The 25,510-nt window shown below is 34.3% G+C and overlaps 1 protein-coding gene and 1 long non-coding RNA gene across 2 annotated transcripts; both read right to left on the bottom strand.

The window, feature by feature from the left end:
* Positions 1-5,333: 5,333 nt before the first annotated feature.
* Positions 5,334-7,354, bottom strand: LOC115958115. The gene is made up of 2 exons (XR_004084453.1): positions 7,167-7,354; positions 5,334-5,535 (listed from the first exon to the last, which is right to left on the bottom strand). It is a non-coding gene; the product is annotated as an uncharacterized LOC115958115 (long non-coding RNA).
* Positions 7,355-8,967: 1,613 nt separating this feature from the next.
* LOC115957173 lies at positions 8,968-16,630 on the bottom strand. The gene is made up of 6 exons (XM_031075390.1): positions 16,270-16,630; positions 14,589-14,897; positions 12,583-13,056; positions 11,672-12,154; positions 11,270-11,340; positions 8,968-8,988 (listed from the first exon to the last, which is right to left on the bottom strand). The coding sequence occupies exons 1-6, from the start codon at positions 16,628-16,630 to the stop codon at positions 8,968-8,970; spliced, it is 1,719 nt and encodes a 572-aa protein (XP_030931250.1).
* Positions 16,631-25,510: the final 8,880 nt, after the last annotated feature.

The following is a 25,510-nucleotide window of genomic DNA, read 5'->3' as shown; positions in this document are numbered from 1 at the left end:
AGCCGCGAGTCACCAGCGAGACCCAGCCGCGACACTCTGTTTTCTTGCACACTCTTGAGCAAACTTCACTCTATCTCACTCACTACCCTTACATCAAACCCACCTAAATACAGGGTTACTAAATGCTGAATTACAAGCAAATTTGGCACGGAATAAAGCCAATAAGATGGTTGAATAAATTCAACCTTACAAGTCATTCTTCACGGTCTTATTGGATATTGGGAGACAAGAGATCAACCTAACGTCCTCGTTCCGGGACTTAAGATAGTACCCATCCTCCCCGATGCGGTGACATTCATACAGATGAACCACATCATGCCAGGTGAGGCCTAGATTCATCCGCTCGTTTAAGACATCTACACAGCCTAGTATCTTGAACATATTCGGGGCACACTGATACGGCGTCAACCTATGGTTGAACAGGTAGTCCCTTGTAATCCTACGCATGGGAAGTGTCATCCCTCCCTCTATGAAAGCAATCATGGGGATAACGACCTCTCCCAGACCTCTATCTGTCAATACTCCTTCAAGAGGACAGTACTGCAGCCCAACCCCGGGGGAATGTGGTATTTAGCCCTAAAGGCCTCCATGGCGGCTGGAGTTTTTATTAATTTCTGAAATCTACCCATCTGAACTGAACTGAGGAAACGAAAGTAAAGACTGAGAAGAAAATTAGAGTCCGAGGATGGAATTGAAACGGCAAGATGAACGAAACGTACCGATACCTTCACTAAACGCTTAAGGGATCGCCTGGAAATCTTTTTTGGGGCAAAACGCTTCACAGAAACGGTAAAATAGCGTAACGGACGCAGACGTTCGTGTATCTCTGGGATTCGCTGGAGTTCTCTGGAGTCCTTGGAGGTTTAGGAAACGCAGATAAAAAAAGTAACTGAACCCCTCTGACGTCTTATATAGACGAGAGGAGAGAGAAAAGATCACTCCTGCCTAAAAATACGAAAAAAAATGATGGCCGTTCGATCCGCGCCACACCGTTAGATGAAGGGAACATAACGCCTCCAGAAGTTAATGGCCGCGCCTCGTAAATTGTAGCGCGTCAAAAGTAGCGGTTCGCACGCGCGCCTCAACGACTCTCCCTACTTCCATCTTTCCACTGACATCAAAACCCCGCTTTTTCTCCTCGGAAGGAGATAAAAACCGGAGTTTTGAGGGGCTATTGTGGGGCCCGGCCCAAATATGATGGGCTATTCCAAATTCAGGCCCGTCCGAGGAGCGTCCTGTGAAGAAAAACCACGTGTGAAGCGCTGCTCAATCCCAATGACGTCACGGAAACCTGTCCGAGGAGTAACTCATCCTCGGACATCACGAAGCCCAAACAGAAAACTCTCTCCACTCACTCCCGTTCATCCTCCCCACATATAAAATGAATAAAATTCCAAAATATCTGACAAAGGCTACCACCACATTAATTGCGCCCCAACCACCCTCTTGGCCGCATTAATGAGGAAAAGACCCCTGAACAGTACCGCCTTGGCCTCTGCAACTCACAAAGGGAGGGATGGGGGCGGCTGATGGGACAGATGCTCAAGTAGATGCTTGGATGATCAACAAGTGTAAGGTGGAGATGATAGGAGAAGAACTATATAATGTAAAAAAGTCTCTCAGAGAAGGGGAGGGGAAAAATTGTAGGGAAAGCAAAAAGGAATAGAATCAGGGAGGAGAGTTCATTTCTGGTGCTTCCATTCTCGGTGTCAATATTATCCATGCATTAGACCGAATAGGTTCACTGAGGCCAAGTTCTTAGACCCATTCTCTACAAATACATATTGTGGGTTGTGCTTTGGGCCAAGGCCAAGCCAATAGAGTTTGGGCCAGGAAAATTGTGCAACCACAGTTAGTATTTAAAAAAAAAAAAATAGAAGGTGGTTTTCTAAGAAGACTCTTTATTATTATATAGATAAAGTAAAATTTCTGCAAAATTTAATGCGAAATAAATTATATATCATTTTTAGAATTAAAAAAAAAAACTCTAAAATCCATATTTTAAAATGAATAAATTAATAGAAATGTATTAGAAACATTTATTTTTTTGTATTGTATTTTTGTTATTATTTGTTAATAGTTAATATATGTTAGTTTGAATTTGAATTTGTTAATTTAGTTTTGAATATTAGTATATTTTTTTATTCTTGAATGACATAAAATCCTAATGTTGTTCTCCGCGCAATATTGTTTAGTGCTACAATTATTGTTATAAATTAAATCCTTCCAAGGTGTGTGCAAACTAAATAGCAGAATAATTTAAGGACAATCTTAATCCTTCTGAGAAGGAAAGTTCAGGATTCTCATTACAGAAGCTACAGAGGTCTAGAGAGTTCATGGTAGCAGCAAAATTCCTTACCTCTCGTTTTCTAAACAGAGAGGCGGTAGCGAGAACTTTTAGACAGATTTGGAGGTCATCAAATGGATTTAAGATTCGTCATCTTGGAGACCAATTAGCTCATTTTGTTCTCGACAATTCAAATGATGAGGACAAAATTATCTCTAACCAACGCAGGAGCTTTGACAAACATTTGGTGGTTTTGGAGAGATATGAGAGTGATAATCCTATACGCGAGCTTGCGTTCACACAGGCTGCCTTTTGGGTGCAGGTCCATGATATACCAATAAGATACATGACAAGGAAGGTTGCTGAGAGCATATATGAAACAATCGGGGAAGTTAGTCAATCCATAAGGGCAGTGGATGATGATGGAGGACATTTCATTCGGGTTAGAGTGATAGTTGATATTTCTCTACCGTTACGTCGAGAAAGAGTAATCACTTTGGAGAGTGGAGAGAAGGCTTGGATTAGCTTCAAGTACGAGCGCTGGTGTGGTTGCCTTGATCACGGTAATAAGAACTGTAATTTGTGGATCCAAAGTAAAGGTACTCTTACAGAGGCGCAACAACAATTCGGTCCAAACCTTCGTGCTCTGCCCTATCAGTCAACAGGCAAGCGTGTAATATTCGTACCTGGATATTACGAGAGAGATCCGGTGCACTTGCAGGTTAATTATTCGAAGGAGGTTGATGCTTCAGCGATCAGAGTTGAGAAGGTGGCTTCTACGGCAGTGGATAGTTCGGATATGGAAACTGAGGATTTCGGGGAAGGCATTAACGATGGTAATTTTTTGAAAAAAAAAAAAAAACGATGATAACGGAAGGGATTTATTTTAGGAAGTAAATGCCTCCCTTGCCGAGTCACTCTAGATTTTATTCCTTCAAATTACTCAGTAGCAGGAAATCAGGGGGAATTAATTGTTGAGGAAATAGTGGAGATTGATCAAGATCTTCAGAAATTGGATAACCAAAATTCTGTGAGTGGATTGGATTCCCATCGTGACCACCACAAAAAAGGGATTCAGATCTTCTAGATTTCTTAGGGTACTCTACCAATAGATTTCCTTCAATTCTAATCACTCTTTTATGATTTAAATGTTTAAATTTTGTCATGTTAGTACTCTATTAACAATATTCTTAAAATAATAAAATAATGTTGCAAACAAAACAATTAAGATTATTGTTAGTAGAATGATGACATGACAAAATTCATACCATTAAATTATTGAAGAATGGTTAAGATTTAAGAAAATTTATTTGGTAGAGTACTCTAAGAAATCTAGAAGATCTGAATCCCAAAAAAAGATGAGGTTGCAAAGTCCCGTAAGCCTTATTCTGATAATAGTCTTGTGACACTAGGACTCCCTGAAGCCAAGTCGTCTATAAAGGATATTCCAAATACCTTTACCTCAACTTTCAAAACTCCAAGTAGGACATGGACACGGTAACAAGTAATCCTCCAGAGGGTGTTGTCACCAATGTGTGCTCATTAGGTCTGGGTAAAAGAACACACGATTCTAGTGAGAGTTTTCTTGAATTATCAAATAAGAAGCATCAAGTTTCTCAGGAAGATGGTACTGTTATAAATAAATTGGTAAAGGTTGGTCACCAGCCCTGCCAAGCACAATGAGTCTCTTAGTCAGGAACTGTCATGAGCTTGTGAACCAACGTACAGGAAAAAAGCTTGGGGATTTGATCCGGGTAAAAGATCCCTGTATTGTGTTTATAGCCAAAACATGGATAGATGAAGCAAGGCTAGACCGTATTCTTCATAACATAAATTTTGATCACAAGTGGGAGGTGCCAAGAGGAAGTAGGGGTGGGGACTTGGTGCTTTTCTGGAAAGACATAGTAAATTTTACAGTAGAGGATTTGCAGAGGTATTTCATAAATACCACAATTGATAAGAATTTGGATATAGAGTGACGTTTTACAAGTTTCGATGGCGAACCAAAAACTCACAAGAGACACAAGGCTTGGAACAAATTGAGAAGTCTGAATTCCAGATCAAATATATCTTGGCTTTGTGCTGGGGACTTTAATGAGATAACAAAGTAAGAAGAAAAATTGGGAGGTGCTTTAAGAAGCTATAATCAAATGCAAAGCTTCAGAGACATTATTGACGAATGTGGTTTCATGGACCTAGGATTCGTTGGTCCTAAATTCACTTGGAGCAAGCACTTTGAAGATGGACATTCCATTTGGGAGAGGTTAACATAGGCATGGCAACAAGCAATTGGTTTCTTCAATTTCTAGGCTCTCGGGTTACTCATTTGCATTGTGTTTCTTCAATCCACGCTCCACTCATTAATCCAACCGGACTGGAAGTTTCACCAAGGAAAAAAGTGTTTCACTTGGAAGAGATATGGCTGTCCGATGCAAGATGTGCAGAAACAATGGAGGCAGCGTGGACTTCTACTGGGGAAATACTGGTAGATAATGATGTTTAAAAAAAAAAATAGACCAGTGCAACAAGGATTTAGAGTGGTGGAATAAGAATTGTTTTGGAAATGTTAAACGGGACCTGGAGGAGAGGAAAAAGAGTTTGGAAAGAGCTGAGACCGAAGCAAGAAGGATTGGAATCAATACACGAGTCGAAGAACTCAAAGGCTGAAATTAATGTGCTTTTGGACAGAAAAATCAGAATGTGGAGTCAACGATCAAGGGTTTTGTGGCTAAGCAAAGGTGATAGCAATTCCAAACATTTTCATTGCAAAGCAACTCACAAACACTAGAAAAAAACTATCTTGGGGATTAGAGACAAATGGGGCCTGTCACACCCCAAACCCCAAAGGGTTTGAAGCATGAGAAAGACATCTCAAAGTACCTGTAAATTTTTTTCTTTCTTTCCTTTTTGACAATCCAATCCACAAAATTATATCAAGTTCTAACATCAAGGATTATCATAATAATTCCATTGAATATACTTTCAGAGTAAGTCAGGGCTCTAAGCAATAATTACAAAGACCATTGGCCACAAAAGAATAGAGTTCTGAATAATTAATTACATATCATCAGCTTGTCTCATCAGTGGGAAATAACATCACAGCCACTATAATATACAAAAGAATGAGTCAAGCCTATTCTAAGATGTACATCATCTAATATACCCATTACCAAAGTTCAGCCTCCATTAGTAGTTAGTCTAACTACTATTAGCCACCAAAAAGCTGTCTCAAAAGATTGTTGCCTACTCTGAAATGTTATAAAATAATGGGATGAGACAGAGCCTAGTAAGTAGCATAATTAAAGGGGGTGGGGGAAATGCAAGTTTTATGATGGTAACAATTTACAAATCATGCTTTTAATTCGGGAGTTTCCAAATAGTTTCTACAAAACCATTTCCCAAAAGTAATATGACAAGAATGAATAAATTGACACAGCACAAAGCTTCTCAAAATGTTCTCATGAGATTACATACTATATATTCCTCAAAATATCTCAACATGAAACTACTTACTATACTGTGAGCAATAACAACACCGTTCCAAACTAGAAAATCTAACCCAAGGCCACATGATAATCGCCGACACAAAGCCGGAACTCATTATTGACACAAAGCCGAAACTAAACTGCCGACACAAAGCCGGAACTCATTGCCGACACAAAACCGGAACTAATAACCATCACAAAGACGGGTGCTAAGATACTAATGTCACACAGACTATAGTATCTAGCTAGGTAATCACCGAGTAATCACATGTCATAGCACATGGGTAGAACATAGAGAGCTCACATAACTTTAATTCAAAATACATAATTCACTTCTAAGTAGTTTCATAAAATATTTGAATGCCCAAGATATTCACAAGGTTCTTAAAGCCTTCAACTCATTTCTTGCCAAAGAGATTTTGTATTAACTTCCCAAATAACATAGGTCAAGATAAAACATCTTTATATTTTTGCAAATAATGCAATAAATCCATAATACGCATTTTCTAGAATTTAATCAAAGATGCTAGTCTTTTCTTTGCTAACAAATCATGCAAATCCCCCATATGCAATAAGAATATGCATTTTCATATATAATCATATACAGTAGGGTCATAACACAACACCTTTTAAAAAAACATAGTTCCACCATTAATTTTCCAAAATGTGTTTGACCCAAAAATAATGTTTATACAACGTGATTATTTTTCCAAAAATCCCATTAAAAGCTACTTACCTCGCAACCCGCAAAAAAATTAATTTTCCAAGCTCCAAAAGAAATTAGCTAGAATCTAAACAATACCAAGCAAACTTATCAAAATAAGCACAAAGCTTGAAATTGTATCTAGCTAAATATTAGGAATTGCCAAATAAGCACTAAATTAGGCAAGCCTAAATTTAGCCTCACAAATAATATTTTCCATCTCCAAAGTTTCTCAACCAATCACTTTACAAGACATAGACTCCCATTATACTTATGAATCATACAAGGTATTATTTCTAACATCAAAACCTCAATAATTTATAAATAGTTTCCACAAGGTTTTCACAACATCATCAAGAGACCCATGACACCAAAATCACAATATCCTTTCAAACAAACAATTTAGATCTTTAACTAGCTCCAAATGAACCATAAAATTATATTCACAATTTATTTCACAAAATATACCTCAAAACCCCTAAATTTTCACCATAACAAGCCTTAGATACCCAACATTGTAAAAATCATGAACACACTCATCAAATACATCCACCAAGACCAAAACCCATATGTATAACACATGAATATCATTTCCAAAGCTCTTAAATCACATGAAAATCATTATTAAAGCTTGGGTAAAATAACCTCAAACAAGAATATAATACTCATCAAAAGAGATTAAAAATTTTACCTCAATTAACTTGTGTGAAGATGTGATGTTCTTGAGGATTTTCTAGTGATTTTGCTGGAAAAAATGGTAGGGGTGATGATGAGGAATGTACCGGTGGGAGGGTGAGGGAGAGGAGTGTGTGTATGTGTGTTGTGTTGACTGAAAAAGAAAAAGAAAAGGAGAACAAGAGTGGGAGTGACCGGCCAAAGAGAGAAAAGAGGGAGTGGATTGTGTGATGGGTAGTGGGGTTAGGTGGGGAGCACGTGGGAACCAACAATTTGATTTTTTTTTTTTAACTGATGAGACGTTATAGGGCCGATGGCAAGACCAACCAAATGGGATTGGGCAAACTTTGATTGATTTTTATGGGGAGCTTTTCACCACATCTAGTCTAGTCCTTCTACTAAAGACTTTGGGGTATGTTCCACAGATGGTCTCAACTAAAGTAAATTCCCATTTAATAGGTGAGTTTATGGCGTGGGAAGTTCATAAGGCTCTTAAACAAATGGCTCTGCTTAAAGCATCAGGGCCGGACAGAATGCTACCATTGTTTTTCAGCATTTCTAGGGAATTATGAACCAGGAGGTAACACAATCTATTCTCTCTTGGTTGAATTCAGGTAAATTATCTCATCCCATAAACCATACTTTTATCAACCTTATCCCTAAAGTTAAAAGCCCTATTTTAGTTTCTGAATATCACCCAATTAGCCTATGCAATGTAATGTATAAGGTTTTTTCAAAGGTTCTAGCAAACAGGTTAAAACAATTCTTGCCAGAGCTCGTTATGGGGCATCCATATGCCTTTGCTAAGAATCGCATTATTTTTGACAATATTTTAGTGGCTTTTAAGACTCTACATAGTATGAAGAGACATAATTCAGGGAAACATGATTTTATGGCGCTCAAGCTTGATATGAGCAAAGCATATGGCCATGTGGAGTAGTGTTTCTTGGAAAAGCTAACGAGGAGAATGAGGTTTTATTCAAGGTGGATTGATCTAATCATGGAATGTGTACGCACAATTTCGTATTCAATACTTGTCAATAGAGAGCTAAGGGGATGATTCACCCTTCTAAGGGGATTAGGCAAGGGGATCCTCTATCTCCCTTCCTCTTCTTGTAATGTACTGAAGGATTGCATGGGCTGATTATGCAAGCAACAAGAGCTAAGGAGATTAATGGCTTCTCTCTTTGCAAGAGAGGCCCAAAGCTAAATCTTTATTTTTATTTTTTTATTTTATTTTTTTTTATTTTTTTTTTTTTTTGTAGATGATAGCCTCCTTTTTTGCGGGGCAAACTCCCAAGAGTGTGGTAATGTTCTGAAAATTCTATCAGATTATGAAGTTTCATCCAGTAAGAAAATAAATCTTTTTCAGCAAGTCCACTCAATAAGTAACTCAGCAAGAGATGAAAAGAGCATTGGGGGTTCAAGAAATAAAATTTTACGAGAAATATTTGGGGTTTCCAACCTTGGTGGGTAGGGGGGAAAAAAAGCAAGTTTTAGTTACATAAAAGAAATGGTGTGAAGAAAATTGCAAGGGTGGAAAGGTAAATTACTATCTCGAGCAAGTACAGAGGTTTTGATCAAATCAGTAGTTCAAGCCATCCCCACTTATGCCATAGGATGTTTCAAATTACCATTGGGTTTGTGCCACGACATAGAAGCAATGATCAAGAAATTTTTTTGTTTGTGCCACGACAAAGGGACACGTGTTACCATTTTGTGTATCCATCATTTTTGGGGATTCAACTTATATATATATATATATATATGATTTATGCATTGACAAATGCAACGGTATTGTACTTAGCTATTCATTATTAACTGTTTAGCTTCTTCACCTACATAGTTTTTTGACCTCAAATCAAACATTACTTTAATCTTTTTTTTTTCCTTTTTTTACAAAAATATGCCCTTTAAATTACTTTAAAAAAATAATAATAATAAAAAAAAGACCATGAGAAAAAGAAAAGGAAAAAATTTGATGGGATATTTAAAGGACGTTATAGTGAATATTTATTATAGATGGTTGAATTTATAATACGCATTTAATGTTTATTTACATATTTACTGGTAATACATAGAAGAAAAAAATGTCATGTTTGCCATAATGATGTTATGAACAACCTTATTATACGTAATATATAGAGGAAGTTACAAAAGATGATACGTGCCAGTGATTTATGCATTGTCAAAGAGACATGTATCACCATTTTATGCATTTACCAGTTGTAGGGATCTAACTTTTATAATATATTATAGATAAATATGAACTTTGATAAATTCACTATTGGATTACATTTTCTTATTATATCCTTCATGGTTGCAAAATTTTCAAAATATCAAATATTAATAACTATGTCATTAGTTAAATATTTAAATTTTAAGTTTTTGTAACGTAAAATTAAATATAAAAAATAAATTTATGAATCAAATAGTAAATAACATTTGATTGACAAAAAATTTGACATGCATGTTAAAGTCATAAAATTAAAACATACAATCCAACAGTTAGTTTTTCAAACTATATAGCCAGGTTAATGTTTTCAGTGAGAGTTGTAACAATTAGCTACATCATAGTTTGTCCTCAAATTTTGTCCATAATTTAATGGCGGAAGAGAAAAGAGAGTGAGACTCACAGTTATAGATCCAGTGTCCAAAATCTGAGCTGATTTCCACTCGTACATGCAAAAGACATGCTAGCTAGTGCTAGCACAGGCAGGGGCGTAGCCAGGATTTTTTATATGGGGGGGCCGATTTTTGACAACGATAATTATCATTGTTGTATGGACAGTCTATATTTTTTAGGTTGATATGGACCTCCTTTGAGATAAACTCGTCAGATTCATCTTGTTTGTTGATAGGAAATTCACATATTTGTTTACGTGATCTTGGATCACAATCTATCTCTTCAGATTGAATTCTTGAATATTTGGGAGGGTGTTTATTAGGCATTGAAGTATCAACATTTATATCTATAACCACATTTGTTTCTACAATCATAGGTGTCCTAAATTCTGAATTGCTAACATCTTTTTTCTTAAAGAATGCATCAATTGTTTTTCGTTTGCTCATAATTCTTTAAGTTTTAAGAATATAACTCAAAAATTAACCTGAAAAGAACTTAAAAAATAAACTCTTAATTAGAAATTTTTACTTAATTATATGGATGTTATTCGTACTTAAGAAAAAAAAAATTTTCCACTGTAATTTAAACAGTCAACCTATCATCATTCATATTATTAATTATATGGATGTTATTCATACCTCCCCATGCCTTCAATCATATATTTCTCTAAAAATCTATGAAAAATTAAAGTGCATGTAAATATTTAAGTAAGCGTATATAGTTGAGAAGAAGAAAAAAAAAAACACTAAAAAAAGAGATGAAGGTGTGCTGAAGAAAGAAAAGAAAACTGAAAACTTATCCTCTGAATGATTTATTTTAAGAAAGCAAGAAGAAAGAAAATAATGGTCAAGTTTTTTTTTTTTTTTTTGGATCGTGAGGACTGAGTTTGAAAGGAGGGCTAAGCTGAGGTTTTGTTTTGTTTGGGGGTTGCTGGTACTAGTGGAGTGGGCGGTGGCGTGTACACAGAAGACAAGAAGAGAATAAAAAGAAGAGAAATGATATGTCTACAATATTTTTATAACATTTTTACAACAAATTCTAAGTGGCAGGTTGTTATTGATTGTTATTGTTGGAGCAAAAAAGTAATCTTAGTGTTAAATTCAAATTTGAACCAATAATAACTAACCACTTATGATTTGTAAAAATACTGTAAAAATTTTGTAGATGTAGCAACTCTCTAAAAAAATAGCAAAAGAAAGGGTTCTAATTTTGAGATTGAGAATGAGTGATAAAATGTTAATTTATTGAGTAGTGCCTTTGGGTATTTAAATATAAAGGGCCATGTTTTGTTTTATTAGAAGATAAAAGAAGCCTACAATTGAAACTAAAGTTGCTTGGGTCTGGGAGTGAATTGAACAGAAAAGGGAGGGGGGGCCTGATGTAAATAATTGCGGGGGCCCAATTAAAATTTCAATATAACCTGCTGGACCCTTTTTTTTTTTTGCAGGGGCCACGGCCCCCCCAAGGGGCAACGTGGCTCCGCCCCTGAGCACAGGGGACTCGTTCTCAATATCTAAAGCAGTCACCAAAGTAGGGAATTTTTCCAGTGCATTAAAAGCCATACCTATTGAGTCACAAACAGAAGGAACTAATTGAAAGGGAATCATAAATGATATTTCAAAGCATAGAAATAACCAGTGATTGTCAAAATAATAATAGAATAAAACAAAGTTCCTTAACTCACTTGGATTCTAAACCGTTACTCTTTTTTCTCCTCTCTTACAGTGATTAGGAACTAAGTTAGTTTTGAAAAATTTTGAACTTGGTTGGTATTGTCCCAAACTTAAAAGGTGTTAACTATATTTTACCCAAATAATAATTATAACAAGTGTATGGTCAAATCTAATTAAATTTCTTACCATCTTCTAAAAAAAAAAAAAAAAAAAAATTCTTACCAAAAGCTTTGGAATAAATGCATCGAGTAACAAACGTAGCACCATTGCGGTCTTTTCCTGGACTTAGAATTTTCAGATCAGTTTTAGAAAGGAGATATTGAGCCATAGCTATTGAATTGGAGTTATGCGTAAGGGCCATCACGACTGGAATGAGTGCATGTGGTCCATTCGCAATGCCAAGTAAGTTCGGACACTTATCAACTATGCATTTCGCCATCTCGGTGGTTCCAACAAGAGCACAAAAACCAAGAAACGTATTACCATCTTTATCTTTTATTTCTAATAATTTGTCTGTCGGCAACATGTTCACCAACTCCTTCACAATACTATGATGTCCAGCAAGGATAGCAATGTGTAAAGCCGTACTTCCTGTATTTGCGATTATTTCACTCTGTGCCTCCGGACAGGAGTCAATGAACCGATTAACAGCGGACAAATTACCATTACGGAGAAACTGCCTAAATGATAGATACTTAGAGCATCCTTATCAGTTCATGTAAAATCCTCTAAAATACAAAAAGGTGCAAGATTTACACATTTTAGGCAAAAAAACACCCACATCAATGGGTGTAAAGAAGTGTAAAATATACACCCAGACGTGTATATGAATAGTAACCGTGCATATATACACGGTTACTGTTCAATGTGTAAATAATTTTTTATTCTTTTTTTCTCTCTCCTCCATCAAACTGCAACAAACTAACGCGGCAAGGAAGAAGAATATCCCAGCGCCAGTGCCACCGCCACCACCAAACTACAACAAACCCAACCACCAAACCCAGCGCCACCACCAAACACCGCAACCAAGCACAGAAAAATATCCCAAAATCAATAGAAACTCAAAAATCAACCCAACCCAAAATCAACAAAAACCCAAAAATCAACCCAACTCAAAATCCATTAAAACTCACCGAGAAACCCAACCCAAAAACAAAACACACCCACCAGAAAACCCGCCCAACAGAGCCGGATCTGTCGCCCGAGTGAGCTAGATCGACTGGCGACGAGCTGGGAGTGAGCTGGATCGACTGGGTAGGCGAGCTGAGAGTGGGTAAGGGAAAGAGAGAAACGGGCGAGCTGGGAGTGGAATCGACTGGTGGCTGAGGCAGCGACGGCGGCGAGCTGGGAGTGAGTTGGATCGACTGGGTAGGTGAGCTGGGAGTGGGTGAGGGAAAGAGAGAAACGAGCGAGTTGGGAGTGGAATCGACCGGTGGCTGAGGCAGTGACGGCGACGAGCTGGATCGGCGAGCTGGATCGGCTGGGTCGGCGAGCTGGGAGTGGGTGAGGGGAAGAGAGAAACAGGCGAGCAGAGAGAAACGGACGAGCTGAGTGGGTGAGGGAAAGAGAGAATGGGTGAGGAAAAGAGAGAAAAACGGTTTTAATACCTAATAATAAAAAAATAATAAATAATATTATTTAATTAGAATAGATTTGTAAAATAGAAGAACTGATGTGGGTGTTTTAGAAATGTGATAATGTAAAATAGAAAAAGTAGCTTTTTCCGTGTAAAATAGATGATAAATTTGCATGAGCTGGTGTGGATGCTCTTACGGAGTTCACTCCTTACCCCTGCCAAGTTTTTCAATATTTTAAAAATTAAAAGATTTAGAGTATCTAATAGTAATTACAAAATTTTTGATCTAGATTTCAACTTACACCTCTTAGAATTTTCAATAAAGATATCCACATTTTAAACTATCAAATTATAAAAAACAGAAAAAGATACGCTAAAAGAATAATCTTATTTGCACAAGGGTTATACACTAAACTCCACCCAAAACACATATAGTGCAAAGTATAAGTAAGTGAAGATATTATTTATTTATATACTTTTTGAAGATTTTTATAGTAATGGTTGGAAGAGGGGGTGGTGAACTTTGGATATCTTTATTAGAAATATTAAGAGATGTCAATCGAGTTACAAAACTCTTGACATGAAAATGTAGTGACATAGCTATCATTTTGTGAAGAGAAAATTACACTTTATCCCTAGAGTGAGAAAATTACACTTTATTAAGAAGAGAGTGAGAAAGGCTTCTTGATATTATCTCTAGAGTCACCCCAATATCGTGGTTCTAAACTGGTACGGATTATTAATGGTATTATGTTTTCTCCCAAACTATTATAAAAGACATGGACTCAAATTATGCCAACACTAAAAAAAAAAAATAAAAAAAAATAATATCTTAATTTGATGATAAAGAGTGATCATTAAGAATGGATAACATAGATTCAAATTCTATCATATTCATTAAAAATGAAAATCTACTTAGAATAACTCATAACTATAATTATCATCTTTCCATTTTATTTCATGGTGATTAAAGATGAATACAAATCCTATGTACCATTTTTTGTGTACCACTCTATGTTCTACCAATCACAACTTGCCATGTATTGATTTTATTTTTCTTATAAAATAACTGGAGTTTAAAATGGAAAAAAAATTATACATATAACAAGTTATGATTGGTGGAACATAGAATGATACACAAAAAATAGTACAGAGGATTTTTATTCATCAAAGATCAATAGTTATGTTCCTATCAAAAAAAAAAAAAAAGTTATGTCATTGATTATAGAATTACACCTGGTGTAACTTTAAAGAATGTTACATCACTCATTATTTTTCAATTGAATGCGAATTTAGATGAATCTGTTGTTAGATTATATTATCTTCCTATATTCTCTATCATTGCAAGATTTCGTGGTGATCAAAGATTAATTGTTTAAATTTAAGTTTTTATAGTTTAAAACATTGCACACATAATTTTGCCAAAATCAGAGAAAAATGATTTTATTAATAAATTAAAATTTTAAATATTGTGAGTTATATCTTTATCTTCATAAATTTGCAGTCTATATATAAGTTTGTCGTTGTCCTGCGGATTAAGCTTATTTTAGAATGTTTGATCACGTTCATTTTCTAAAGACGGAAGAGAGATAGCTACTATTCTGTACAAGAAGAAATTAAAAGAGAGATAGCTACCTCCTGATTTGCCAAATTCTGCCAAGGTATCCCAAGCAATTTGGGCAGTTCTTGTACTTTTCTTAAAGCTAAAAAATGCATCCGACGATTCCCAGATCAAATATAAAGCTTTGACATTCTTCTTGCTCCAATCATCTTCGGGTTCGGTGGCTGCTTCAACAATGTTCCAAAGTCTTTGCTGCTTCAAATAAGCTTCCATCCGGACGCTCCAAGCCATGTAATCATATTCCTCAGGAACTAAAAGTAAAAGAACAGCAATTATATCTATATGTTCTTTTTTTGATAGAAGCAATTAGATATATTATGTACATATACGAAACTTTTGCTATCTATCTTTTGCAAGATACTTAAAAATAAAAAATAAACCCTTAAAACACCCACATAAATATACAAACATGCATAAGCGCATGTGCAAATATTAGAAAAAATATCTCTTAATTTTTAATATTAGAATAGGTCATAACTTTTAAACATATTGGATTACTTATATTATTAGTTGGGATGAAGAGAATTGAATCCTGAATGTTTTCATTAAAAACACTAAAAAAATACTAGTTAAGCTGCAAAACTTTGTATTACATAACTTATAAATATATTGCAAACAATTTTGTTTGATACATAATGTTGGAGAGAACTTATTATCTTATTAAATCCTAATGAGCATATAAATGTAAAAAATATCAATACTATTTTATTGTAACATTAAATCTGACCAATTCAGTTATTCCTTTGATCATTAACTATAATTAATTTAATATTTTAGTTCTCAATCAAATATGGACAAGCAATTAAAAATTTAAATGAGGATAAAATATTTATACAATTCTATATGTCCATTCATCAAACTTGATAAGTGAATTAATTAAAAAAAAAGTCCGGTTAACGGATGCTTTTAGAAAATTTGTTCATGAACCATTTTAGTAAAATTTTAATATCATTTTTATAGAAAATATAAAAAAGCTGTCAAAAAAAATGAAGAGAAGTGCTATGATTACAACATTTTCACAATATTTTTACAACAAATCTTAAATGGTAATTTATTACTAATTCTAATATGAATCTACTATTGAAATTTTTTTTTACCCACTAGTAACTGTTAGTAACAATTTGCCATGTAAAATTTGTTGTGAAAATTTTGTAAAATTATTGTGGATATATCATTTCTCTAAAATTAATAACTTTTTTTCCATAAAAAATTTCTAAAAAAAGTTTCTAAACTAATACTTCAAAGAGATCCGTTAACTTTTTCTATAAAAAAATGCCAATAAAATTAATTAAGTCATTATAACCAGTACTACTTATTCAAAATTAAGAAGGTACCCTAGAAAATATAGTTAGTGTAATTTAGAGGGTGTGTATATATATAATTGAGGTTTTATTGTTTGGTTTGTAATAACTACAGTTGTTTTGCTTGGTTTTGATCTGGTTGGTCAAGGGTGAGCTAGCTGCCAAGTTTTAACAGCAGCGATGCGCGTTTGAGTTTTCTTTCTTTCTTTCTTTTTTATAAAAAGTTTACTTTCTTTCTTGATATATATATAGACTACATATCCAACCATAAAAATGTTTGACCATGAGCATGTGCATTTTTTAGAGAGAGATCTAGAAATACCTATGTAATCACTTTTGTGGAATTCGCATATTTCTGCCAAAGTATCCCAAGTAACTTTGGCCGAAGTAATCCCCCAAATCGAGAAACGTAAGCGATATCCGCATGAAAACAAGATCACTGCTAAAGCCATGGCATTCTTCTCGGACCAAGCCTCAAAAGCGGCTTCATCATTTTCCACAATGTCCAAGAGCTGTTGATTCGTCAAATAGGTTTTCACTTGAAGACTCCAATCCCTATAATTGTCTACGTCATCAAGACGCTTAATAACAGCTGGAATCGACTCAAGACGTTCAATAACAGCTGCAAATCCACTTTTTATCTGTGAGAATATCTGTACAGCATTGATAAAAGGAAGATTCATTATGTATCATTCGAGTTCCCTATGTTACTTGCAGACTACTAACTAATGTAATGTTTAATAATCATTTGCTACTTTTTAATTTTTCCTAATGAATAAATTATTTTTTGGAAAGAAAAAAAAATACTAGGATTTGGAGCGTAATATACAAGTACAAACATTTGTCCTAAATCTGACAAACTTAAAAAACACACATAAGTATAGCATATGTGCATGCATATACATTAAAAGAAATATATCTTGTTTTTTTTTTTTTGAGCGAATATATATCTTGTTTTTTAATAATAGAATTAGAATAGGTTTTGACATGTGAACATATTGCATGACTATATGAATAGTTGGGGAGAGGGGGAATTGAACTCTGAATGTCTTCATTAGAAGCATCTAAAAGTATTAGTGGAGCTGCAAAACTCTTAGCATTGCATAACTTATAGCATTTTTTTTTTTAAATTTTTTTTATACAAGATAGAAATTCTACTCTAGTCTAATTTAGTATTTTGATTCTTAATCAAATATGGACAAGGAATTAAAAAATTAAATATATAAAAAAATATTTGTGCAATTCTATATTACCATATATAAATCAAACTTATAACTCATAAGTTTTTTTTTTTTTTTTTTTTAAATAGTGTCAACCTATAACGTCCGTTCCTGATAATAATTTTTTATCATCAGACCAAAACACCAATCGGTTTTTAGTGTAGGCAGAGATTGAACCCAAAATCTCTTATTCAACCATTAAAGACTTTATTAGTTGAGCTAACTGGAGTCCACATAACTCATAAGTTAAGTGAATATAAAAAATGCAAATAGGATTAATTAAGTCATTAAAGGAAGTATTATTGATTCAAAGTTAAGTGGGTAACGTAGAAAGTAATATTTTTATTACAAACCCAAAGTCGGATTTGATGTTATAATAAACAGAGAGAGAGAGAGAGAGAGAGAGAGAGAGAGAGAGAGAGAGAGAGAGAGAGAGAGAGAGAGAGAGAGAGAGAGTTAATGTAATTGGTTGGTGTGTATATATGGTTGAGGTTCTGTTTGAATTTTTGTTTTTTAGATAAAGCTTTTATTGTTTGATAAGTTGGTAATAACCAATAACAACAGTTGTTTTGGTTGGCTTAGACCTCTAGTTGGTCGTGGTGTGTACTAACTTCCAAGTGTAACTAACAGCAGTGCTGTTAGTTACACCAGTAAGAATGAAAGTTTGTGTTTGATGTTTTTCCCCCTTTTTTTTCCCTGAAAACGTTAAACTTTCGTTCTTGATACACATTTATCGGACTCATACTGGATAACTATACTAAATTAAAAATGTTTGAGCATGTGCATTTTAGAGAGAGATCTAGAGATACCTATATGTAACTTACTTTCGGAGACTGCGCATATTGCTGCCAAAGCATCCCAAACAATTTTGGCGGAAGTAATACTCTCAAGCTGGTCATCGAACCCGGCCTGAAACCAAAAACTTGAATACTTGATCAGTCCTAAAGCCATGTCATTCTTTTCTGCTTTGGGAGGGTCATCGATTCCTTCCACAATGTCCCAGAGTTGTCGATCCGTCAATATGGCTTTCACTTTAAGACTCCAATCCAAATAATTGTTCCCGTCATCCGCAAGAAATTCAAAAGCAACTGCAATTGCAAATACAATTATTCGATACATAAATTTTGAAGAAAACTTATTAAATCCTAATGAGAATATACATGTACGAAAATATCAATACTGTTTTATGTGTAACATTAAATCTTACCTATTTAGTTATTCCTTTGATCATTAGCTATAGTTAATTTAAGGTGTTACGTTAAAAATGTTTGAACATGTGCATTTTAGAGAGAGATGTAGAGATACCTATTTAACTTACTTTTGGGGAGTGCGCATATTGCTGCCAAAGTATCCCAAGCTTTTTTGGCCAAACTAATCTTCTCAATCGCGTAACGAAACTCATTATGGCACTCACGCCTGATCACTTTTAGAGCCACGTCATTCTTTTTGGACCAAGCCTCAAAAGCAGCATCATCATTTTCTGGGTTAGGAGGTTCACCGGTTCCTTCCACAATGTCCCAGAGCTGTCTACGCTCCAATAATTCTTCTTTCACTTCAAGACTCCATTCGTTATATTTGTCCACGTCATCAAGATGTATCACTTTTAAATCTGTGAATGCATCCACTTGTTGTGAGGAGCAAATATATACAACATTGATAAAAGGAAGATTTGTTATGTATCAATGATTGTTGCTTTATTGACTTCCCTAAGCTACTTGCTTACTACTAACTAACTAATGTAATGTTTAATTATTTTGATATATATTTTTAAAATTTTTCCTGATGAAAAAAATATTTTCTGGAAAATAAAAAGAGAATATTCTAGTATATGAATCCTAATACACTAATGGCCAAAAGACGGGAAAAAATAAAAAAAAGCATTTTAATTAAACGATAATAAAGAAAGCCACTTAAAGAAAACACTAACGACTAAAATATGACTTCGTTTTTATTCTCTTTTGTTTTTTCATTAATCTTGAGTAAATATTTTTTCTTTTTTAGAAGATTTTCCTAGAGTAAATCAAGAACACAACACAAAATTCAATTTATTTAATAGAATCTCTAGCAACCTAAAAAGTAGTGCGTACTTATCCACTTTAATGGCTATGGCATTAGAGAGAGTGATTTTAGGGGATAGTCTTAATTTTACTAAAAATGTCTTAGAATAATACTATAGCCACAAACTATTTTACAATATTTTTATAAAATGTTGATGTGAGATATTAATATTCTGACCCTAATGAGTTGGTTTAATAATTCTTTAAAGTCTTGTGATATCCATGAGATCTTGAGTTTGAAATCTCTTGCTAGTATTTTAAGGTCATCTTAAGAGATTCCTCCCTAAAATAATATGATGCTTGTTTGAAAAAAGAATAGAAATATTAGATATCATATCCAATCCTAAGTCAGGGTTCATAATTCATTATCTTAGTCAAGGATCATTATCCCACGACCTATATTAATGAAAACAAAAGTATCATAATTTTACTAGTAATAATACTATGCAATGATACAAGTAAACTAACTTTGGCCTAACTTTGGCTTAAATCTCTCTCCCCAATTCTAACATGGTGTTAAGAGTATTTATAGTCTTCTTTGGCCTCTACTTTTTTTTTTGCCCCTTATAAATTATAATTTTCAAATCTTCTAGGCACTATTAATTTTGAGTCACAAATCAAAATACTCGAAAAGATTAGTAGTACATCTACAGAACATCAATATCGCTACTATCAAAATCTAGAAACAACTCCCTCATGTGCCTTTTAGAGGTATATGCAACCCGCGAAATCAATTGCTGAATAATCATTGGAAATGCTGTCCACAACCGATGTCATCATTGTAGCTACTAGTACTATTATTATCCAGCCATTAGCAACACTCTCATCTGTTGATCCATCAATTTGGCATTGGCACTACCATTATCTGACCATTGCAACTATTCTGCGACCATATTCCGTCATCGACCATCACTTACTATTGCAGTCAACATCTTTTACACAATTTCAATTCCACGTCAAGCATGGTTATACATATCCAATTTGGTCTAAAATGATCAACATTAGGTTTGAGGATGGGTGTTTGACATATCAAACTCAATCTAATTCAATACCCAAATCAATTATCTTAGTTTAGATTTATCGTACTAGGACCTATTTGTATGTGTTACCCTAGATTATCTCTAGATTATTGGGATTGATACATGTACTATATAGATATAACCAGTATGTTTTCTCTACGTGACAAGTAGTGTGAACAAAGTGATAATGATTCAACTTATACTATGTTCCATTACTGCTAATTTAAGTAGCCTTAAGGTTGATCTAGGGTTTAATTTACTAAGTACTTTAGAGAATTAGGAATTCATGTTGTGTGTTACTTATGGTAAGGGAGAGAAAGAGAGCTATTTGGATGCGAATGAAACTTGGGTCTTGTAAAAGTACTTTTGTGACACTTTCTAATCTTTTTATTTTCCTAGCAATGATGGCCATGGAGACATAAGTTTAAAGCCGAAAGATGAGTAACGTAAATCTTTGTATTTCCTATGCTATTGTTTCTTTTAGTTTTCTATTTTTATTTTGCATAAACTTACTATTATTGGCTACACACACAATAAATAGTTATCAAAACTTAACAATAATAGCTTTGGCTTTCTCAACAAATAAAAACAGATAATTTTGACCAAAAAAGAATCCATTAGAAATTTCATGATTTTCTTAATACATGTAAAATATAAATTCCACCCCACGTGTTTGGTATACAAATGAACAAATTAAAAAAAAAAAAAAAAAAAAATACAGATGAACAAGTTCATAAAGAATTTTATAGAGTTTTCATACATGTGATACAATCTGGGGCTCTTTCATGTGAGTGTGTGTTAAAAACACAACACTAAACAACGTTAAACAAGAGACAAAGAAACGATGCCGTATCATTAAACAAGAACAAACGAAAATTCACAAAGTGATGTTGTATGGAGAAAAATGGAAATTAACCTTAAAATTCAAACATTATAATTAGTAGTTTAAGTTTTCAAACTATATTTTTTACTAGCATCTCGAGTCTAAGAGACTTGACTTAGGGTCTATAAATCGAGTTTTTGGGACTCGATTTTCATGGGTTGTTCATGTCTGATGTGACACTTTTTCCACATGGCGTCTACCTGGAAATCGAGTTGCTAAGACTCGATTTACATCTAAAAAGAAAACAAAAAAAACCACAACGACAACAGCAACAACAATTCCTAAAAATATGTGTTCATCAGAGAAGGGCGACCGGGGTCGTGCGGCGACGGGGGTCACGCGGCTACTTGGGTCGCGCTGTGACCGGGGTTGCACAGTGACCTGGGTCGCGCGCGGCCTAGGTCGCGCTCGGCCTGGGTCGCGTTGTGACCTGGGTTGCGCTCGACCTGGGTCACACTGCGACCTGGGTCGCGCGGCGACCTAGGTTTGGTGCAACCTGGGTTGGCGAGCTTACATCTCCATTTCGTCGGCAAGCTTGCATCTCCATTTCTTCTTCTTCCTCTTCTTCTTCTCTCTTTCTTTCTTTTTTTCTTTCTTTCTGCATTTTTGCTGTTTCTGCATTTTGGGTCATTAATAATTATTATTTTTGGGTTAGAAATCTAGTCTTAGAGACTCGATTTCCAGGTAGATGCCACGTGGAAAAATTGACACATCAGATGTGAACAACCCATGAAAATCGAGTCCCAAAAACTCGATTTATAAACCCTAAATCGAGCTTCTTAAACTTGAGATGCTAGTAAAAAATATAGTTTGAAAACTTAAACTACTAACTGAATAGTTGGGAAATTATGGTTAATTACCCATTTCGTCCATATTGTATAGATAGCACACGTGTCATAATCGTATTGGTTTCTTTTGCAATCGTTGCGTTAGTTAGATTTGTTATTTTTGTTTTCTTTTCCCGGTCTTTTTTTGGGCTCGCGTACATGCTCTGTTATGTAGTATAGATAGCAGAGGAGCTTTGTATTTTATTTTTATGCTCTCCATTTCTTTTCTTCAATATCAAGAATCTTATTAAGAGAGAGTTTCTTTCTCAGTTTTATTCAAAAAGTTTATTTTTCTATAACCCTATCAATGACCAAATGGGCAAAGACTCACCGAAACCACCACCACCACAACCACAACCACACCGAATACAGCAAAGAAACAACGGCAACCACTCCAGTGTTATTATTTTAGCTATTATTTTATCATCAATTTGCAAACCTTAAGCTATTATTTTAGAATGTTAGAGCATGTGTATTTTCAGGAGAGATATAGCTACCTGAGTATGGGTCAAGGGTATCCCAAGCAATTTCAGCCTCACTAATCTTCTCTATCAAAGAAAATCTGTCCAACCCCCAGGATTCCCTGATCAAATATAAAGCCAAAGCATTCTTCTTGCTCCAATTAGGTGTAGTTGGTTCGGTGGTTGTTTCAACAATGTTCCAAAGATCATGATACATTAAAACTTCTTTCATCCGATTGCTCCAATGCACATAACTTACTTCCTTCTCCTCTGAAACTGAAACACAAGCAACAATTTAATATATCATTCTCACATATAAAATTGTGACTCAGTGAAGATTCTATTAAACTCTTTTAGATATCCAAAATACTGTAGCGGGTGTATTAGGTATATTACATTTCAACCAATCTTGCTTTACGTGTTTGCCTGATTTCACATTTCAATTTCTCCTCATAATTCCAATGTACACACTCTGCATTCCAGACAATTGTTTACAAAGAGTGGACATCGTGTATGCACATTTTTTTGAAAGGGGGAAGCAGTGACTTTTTCTAAGACTTTTTGTTATGACACTGACCTCCCTTAATTTGGAATAAGATAGTCACTTCCTTTAAAATAAAAATTATTTACACATGCCCTCCCCTGAATGATTAAAAATTCATTAAAATTCTTTGGGGAATTTTTTTTTTTTTCCGAAGTTCCTATCAGAGAAATGTGAATGGCAATCTAAGTGAAGGGTAAAATACAAAATTAAAGTTTTTTAGAGCCTATTTTTGGTTATTTAGGAGAGGTTAGTGTAAATAGTTTGTATTTTTATTCCAAATTAGAATTTACTCTTTTTCAAAGTGATGTCCGGTGTGTATAGAGTGTGAATATTGGGAGTATGAGACAATTAATAATTTTTCCATTTGATAATGAAAATATATTATGATTTAATTAACAGCAAGAGATTAAAATCCTAAGGAAAAAAAAAATAGCAGTGAGCAACTTCATGGCATTTTCCTCACCTAATTATATTTAACTTGTAATTTAGAAGATCTAAATGAAAGAAAAATTACAAAATGGGTAGAAGGGAAGCTCACTAAATCTTTACCAGTACCAGCCACCCGAACAAGAATATAACTAGTAGTAGCCATTATAAAAATAAAATTCCAATAATTGATAGCAAGTCTGGGAGAACAAAATAAAGTTGGACAGATGGGGGGAAATTTTAACTAGTGTGGAAAACATAACATAATTACATTTTTTTGGATGAAGCAAAAAAGTGAAATTTACTGAAACTTGGATCAAATCTGATGAAGAAATTTGTAGCAAATGATTCTGTTATATACAACCTACAGCTTAGACATCTAAATAGAGAAACCTACAGGTAGCTTAGTTATGTATTTAACCCACCATTGTGACAGTACACGTGTTATGTTGTCATTGGTACCTAGAGTTGGTGGACCTTTCTGTTATGTTAATTATAAGCTATTAATTAGCCAGAGTTTCAGTTTTTCTTATTTTTCCAGTTTTGTATTCTCTGCTTCTTGCATATATAAGCAAAGATTGAGTTATTCATTCAATGAGAAATCAGAGAAGATTATCACATTCTTGATCTCCAATCACTAATTTGACCCTAATATTTCAATATCGTGTCAATTTAGTCTATATATTGTTATCTCTTAGATGAAAATTGCTGACATGACTAATGACCAAAATAAAAAATTAGTTGCCATTGATGTGGCAATAAACTAATTTTTTATTTTGGCCATTTGCCACATCAGCAATTTTCATCCAAGAGATAACAGCAGAGACTAAATTAACAAAATACTGAAAGGTTAGGAATCAAATTGAAATATAATACAAAGAATAGAGACTAAATACATAATTTACCATAAATTTAAATACTAGCCTCTCTAGATTCTTATTAAAAATATGTAATGCACTTAAATAGTTGACTAATGTATTTTTAATTCCCTCTAATTACTCTTACGTCATATATAGCTCATTAAATTATAATGTATTTAAAGTATACTATATTTGTTTTTTATTTTTATTAAATTGACTTGTATATAGCTTGGTCACCCTTGAAAAAGTTTTTGGCACTGCCACTGATTCAATGGTAGCTTTTTCAACGTTTGCTAAAACCCGTTCGCCAACCAGGCTTCAACCAAAGAATATGCTTGAAACTCTTACTATTGGCACAATGGAGGATAATCCAAGCACTATTCTTGTTACTCAACTTCATATGGATGACACAATTACAACACCTGAAAGTAGATATTTTCTCATGGTAGTGACTGCCAAAAATAAGATTTTTTATGTTGATGGAACAATCTTGCAACCCTTAGATTTCTTGAGCCCAGTGTTTAATGCATATATAGAGGCACTATAAATAAACTAAAGAAATGAATTAAATAAACTTGAAAGTAAAGAATTGAATTAAAAGAAAGTGAAGTTTAAAAACTAAACTGAATTGAATTTGAGACAAAATTAGAGGGCGTAATTTGTAATTTAACCAAAAACTTATTAGATAAATAGTATGAAATTTGACCACAAAAGAGCCTAATTTTATTTTTAGGAAAAAAAAGAGCCTAACTTTATGATTATAGCATAAAAGCATATTACAAGACCACGGATTATAATTTATTTATATCTAAATAAAATTGCCATGGGAGATGGGGGTGTTTCTGCAGTAGTATCAAAGTGGGTCTTTTCTGAATGCTTCAATCATGGATTTGGCACCCATCACATGTCCTCCGACATAAGGCCATTCCCGCTGTTCAAACGTTGGCTTTGCTTCTGTTAATACTGCTGGTGTATTAAAGTTGTATTGGTGGTGGCAACCAGACGAGACAAAGGGGAAGGAGGAAAAGCATGATGATTCTGTATTCCCATTCATTTCTTTCTTTTAAGGTTTTTTTTTTGGGGGGGGGGGGGGGTAGGGGGTATGTTTATTATCATATCTTCTAGAACTTAGGCCTATTTGAGGTATAAAATGTGTAAGCACGTGCAGTAGAGAGAGAGACATAACAACATAATGACTTTTAGGGATGCTGCATATTGCTTCCAAAGTTTCCCAAGCAATTTTGAAGGAATCAATCAGACTAATCA

Source organism: Quercus lobata, chromosome 8 (genome assembly GCF_001633185.2).
Source record: "Quercus lobata isolate SW786 chromosome 8, ValleyOak3.0 Primary Assembly, whole genome shotgun sequence".
NCBI lineage: Eukaryota > Viridiplantae > Streptophyta > Magnoliopsida > Fagales > Fagaceae > Quercus > Quercus lobata.
The sequence above is the reverse complement of the archived record's forward strand: the minus strand, read 5'-3'. Positions and strand labels throughout refer to the sequence as shown.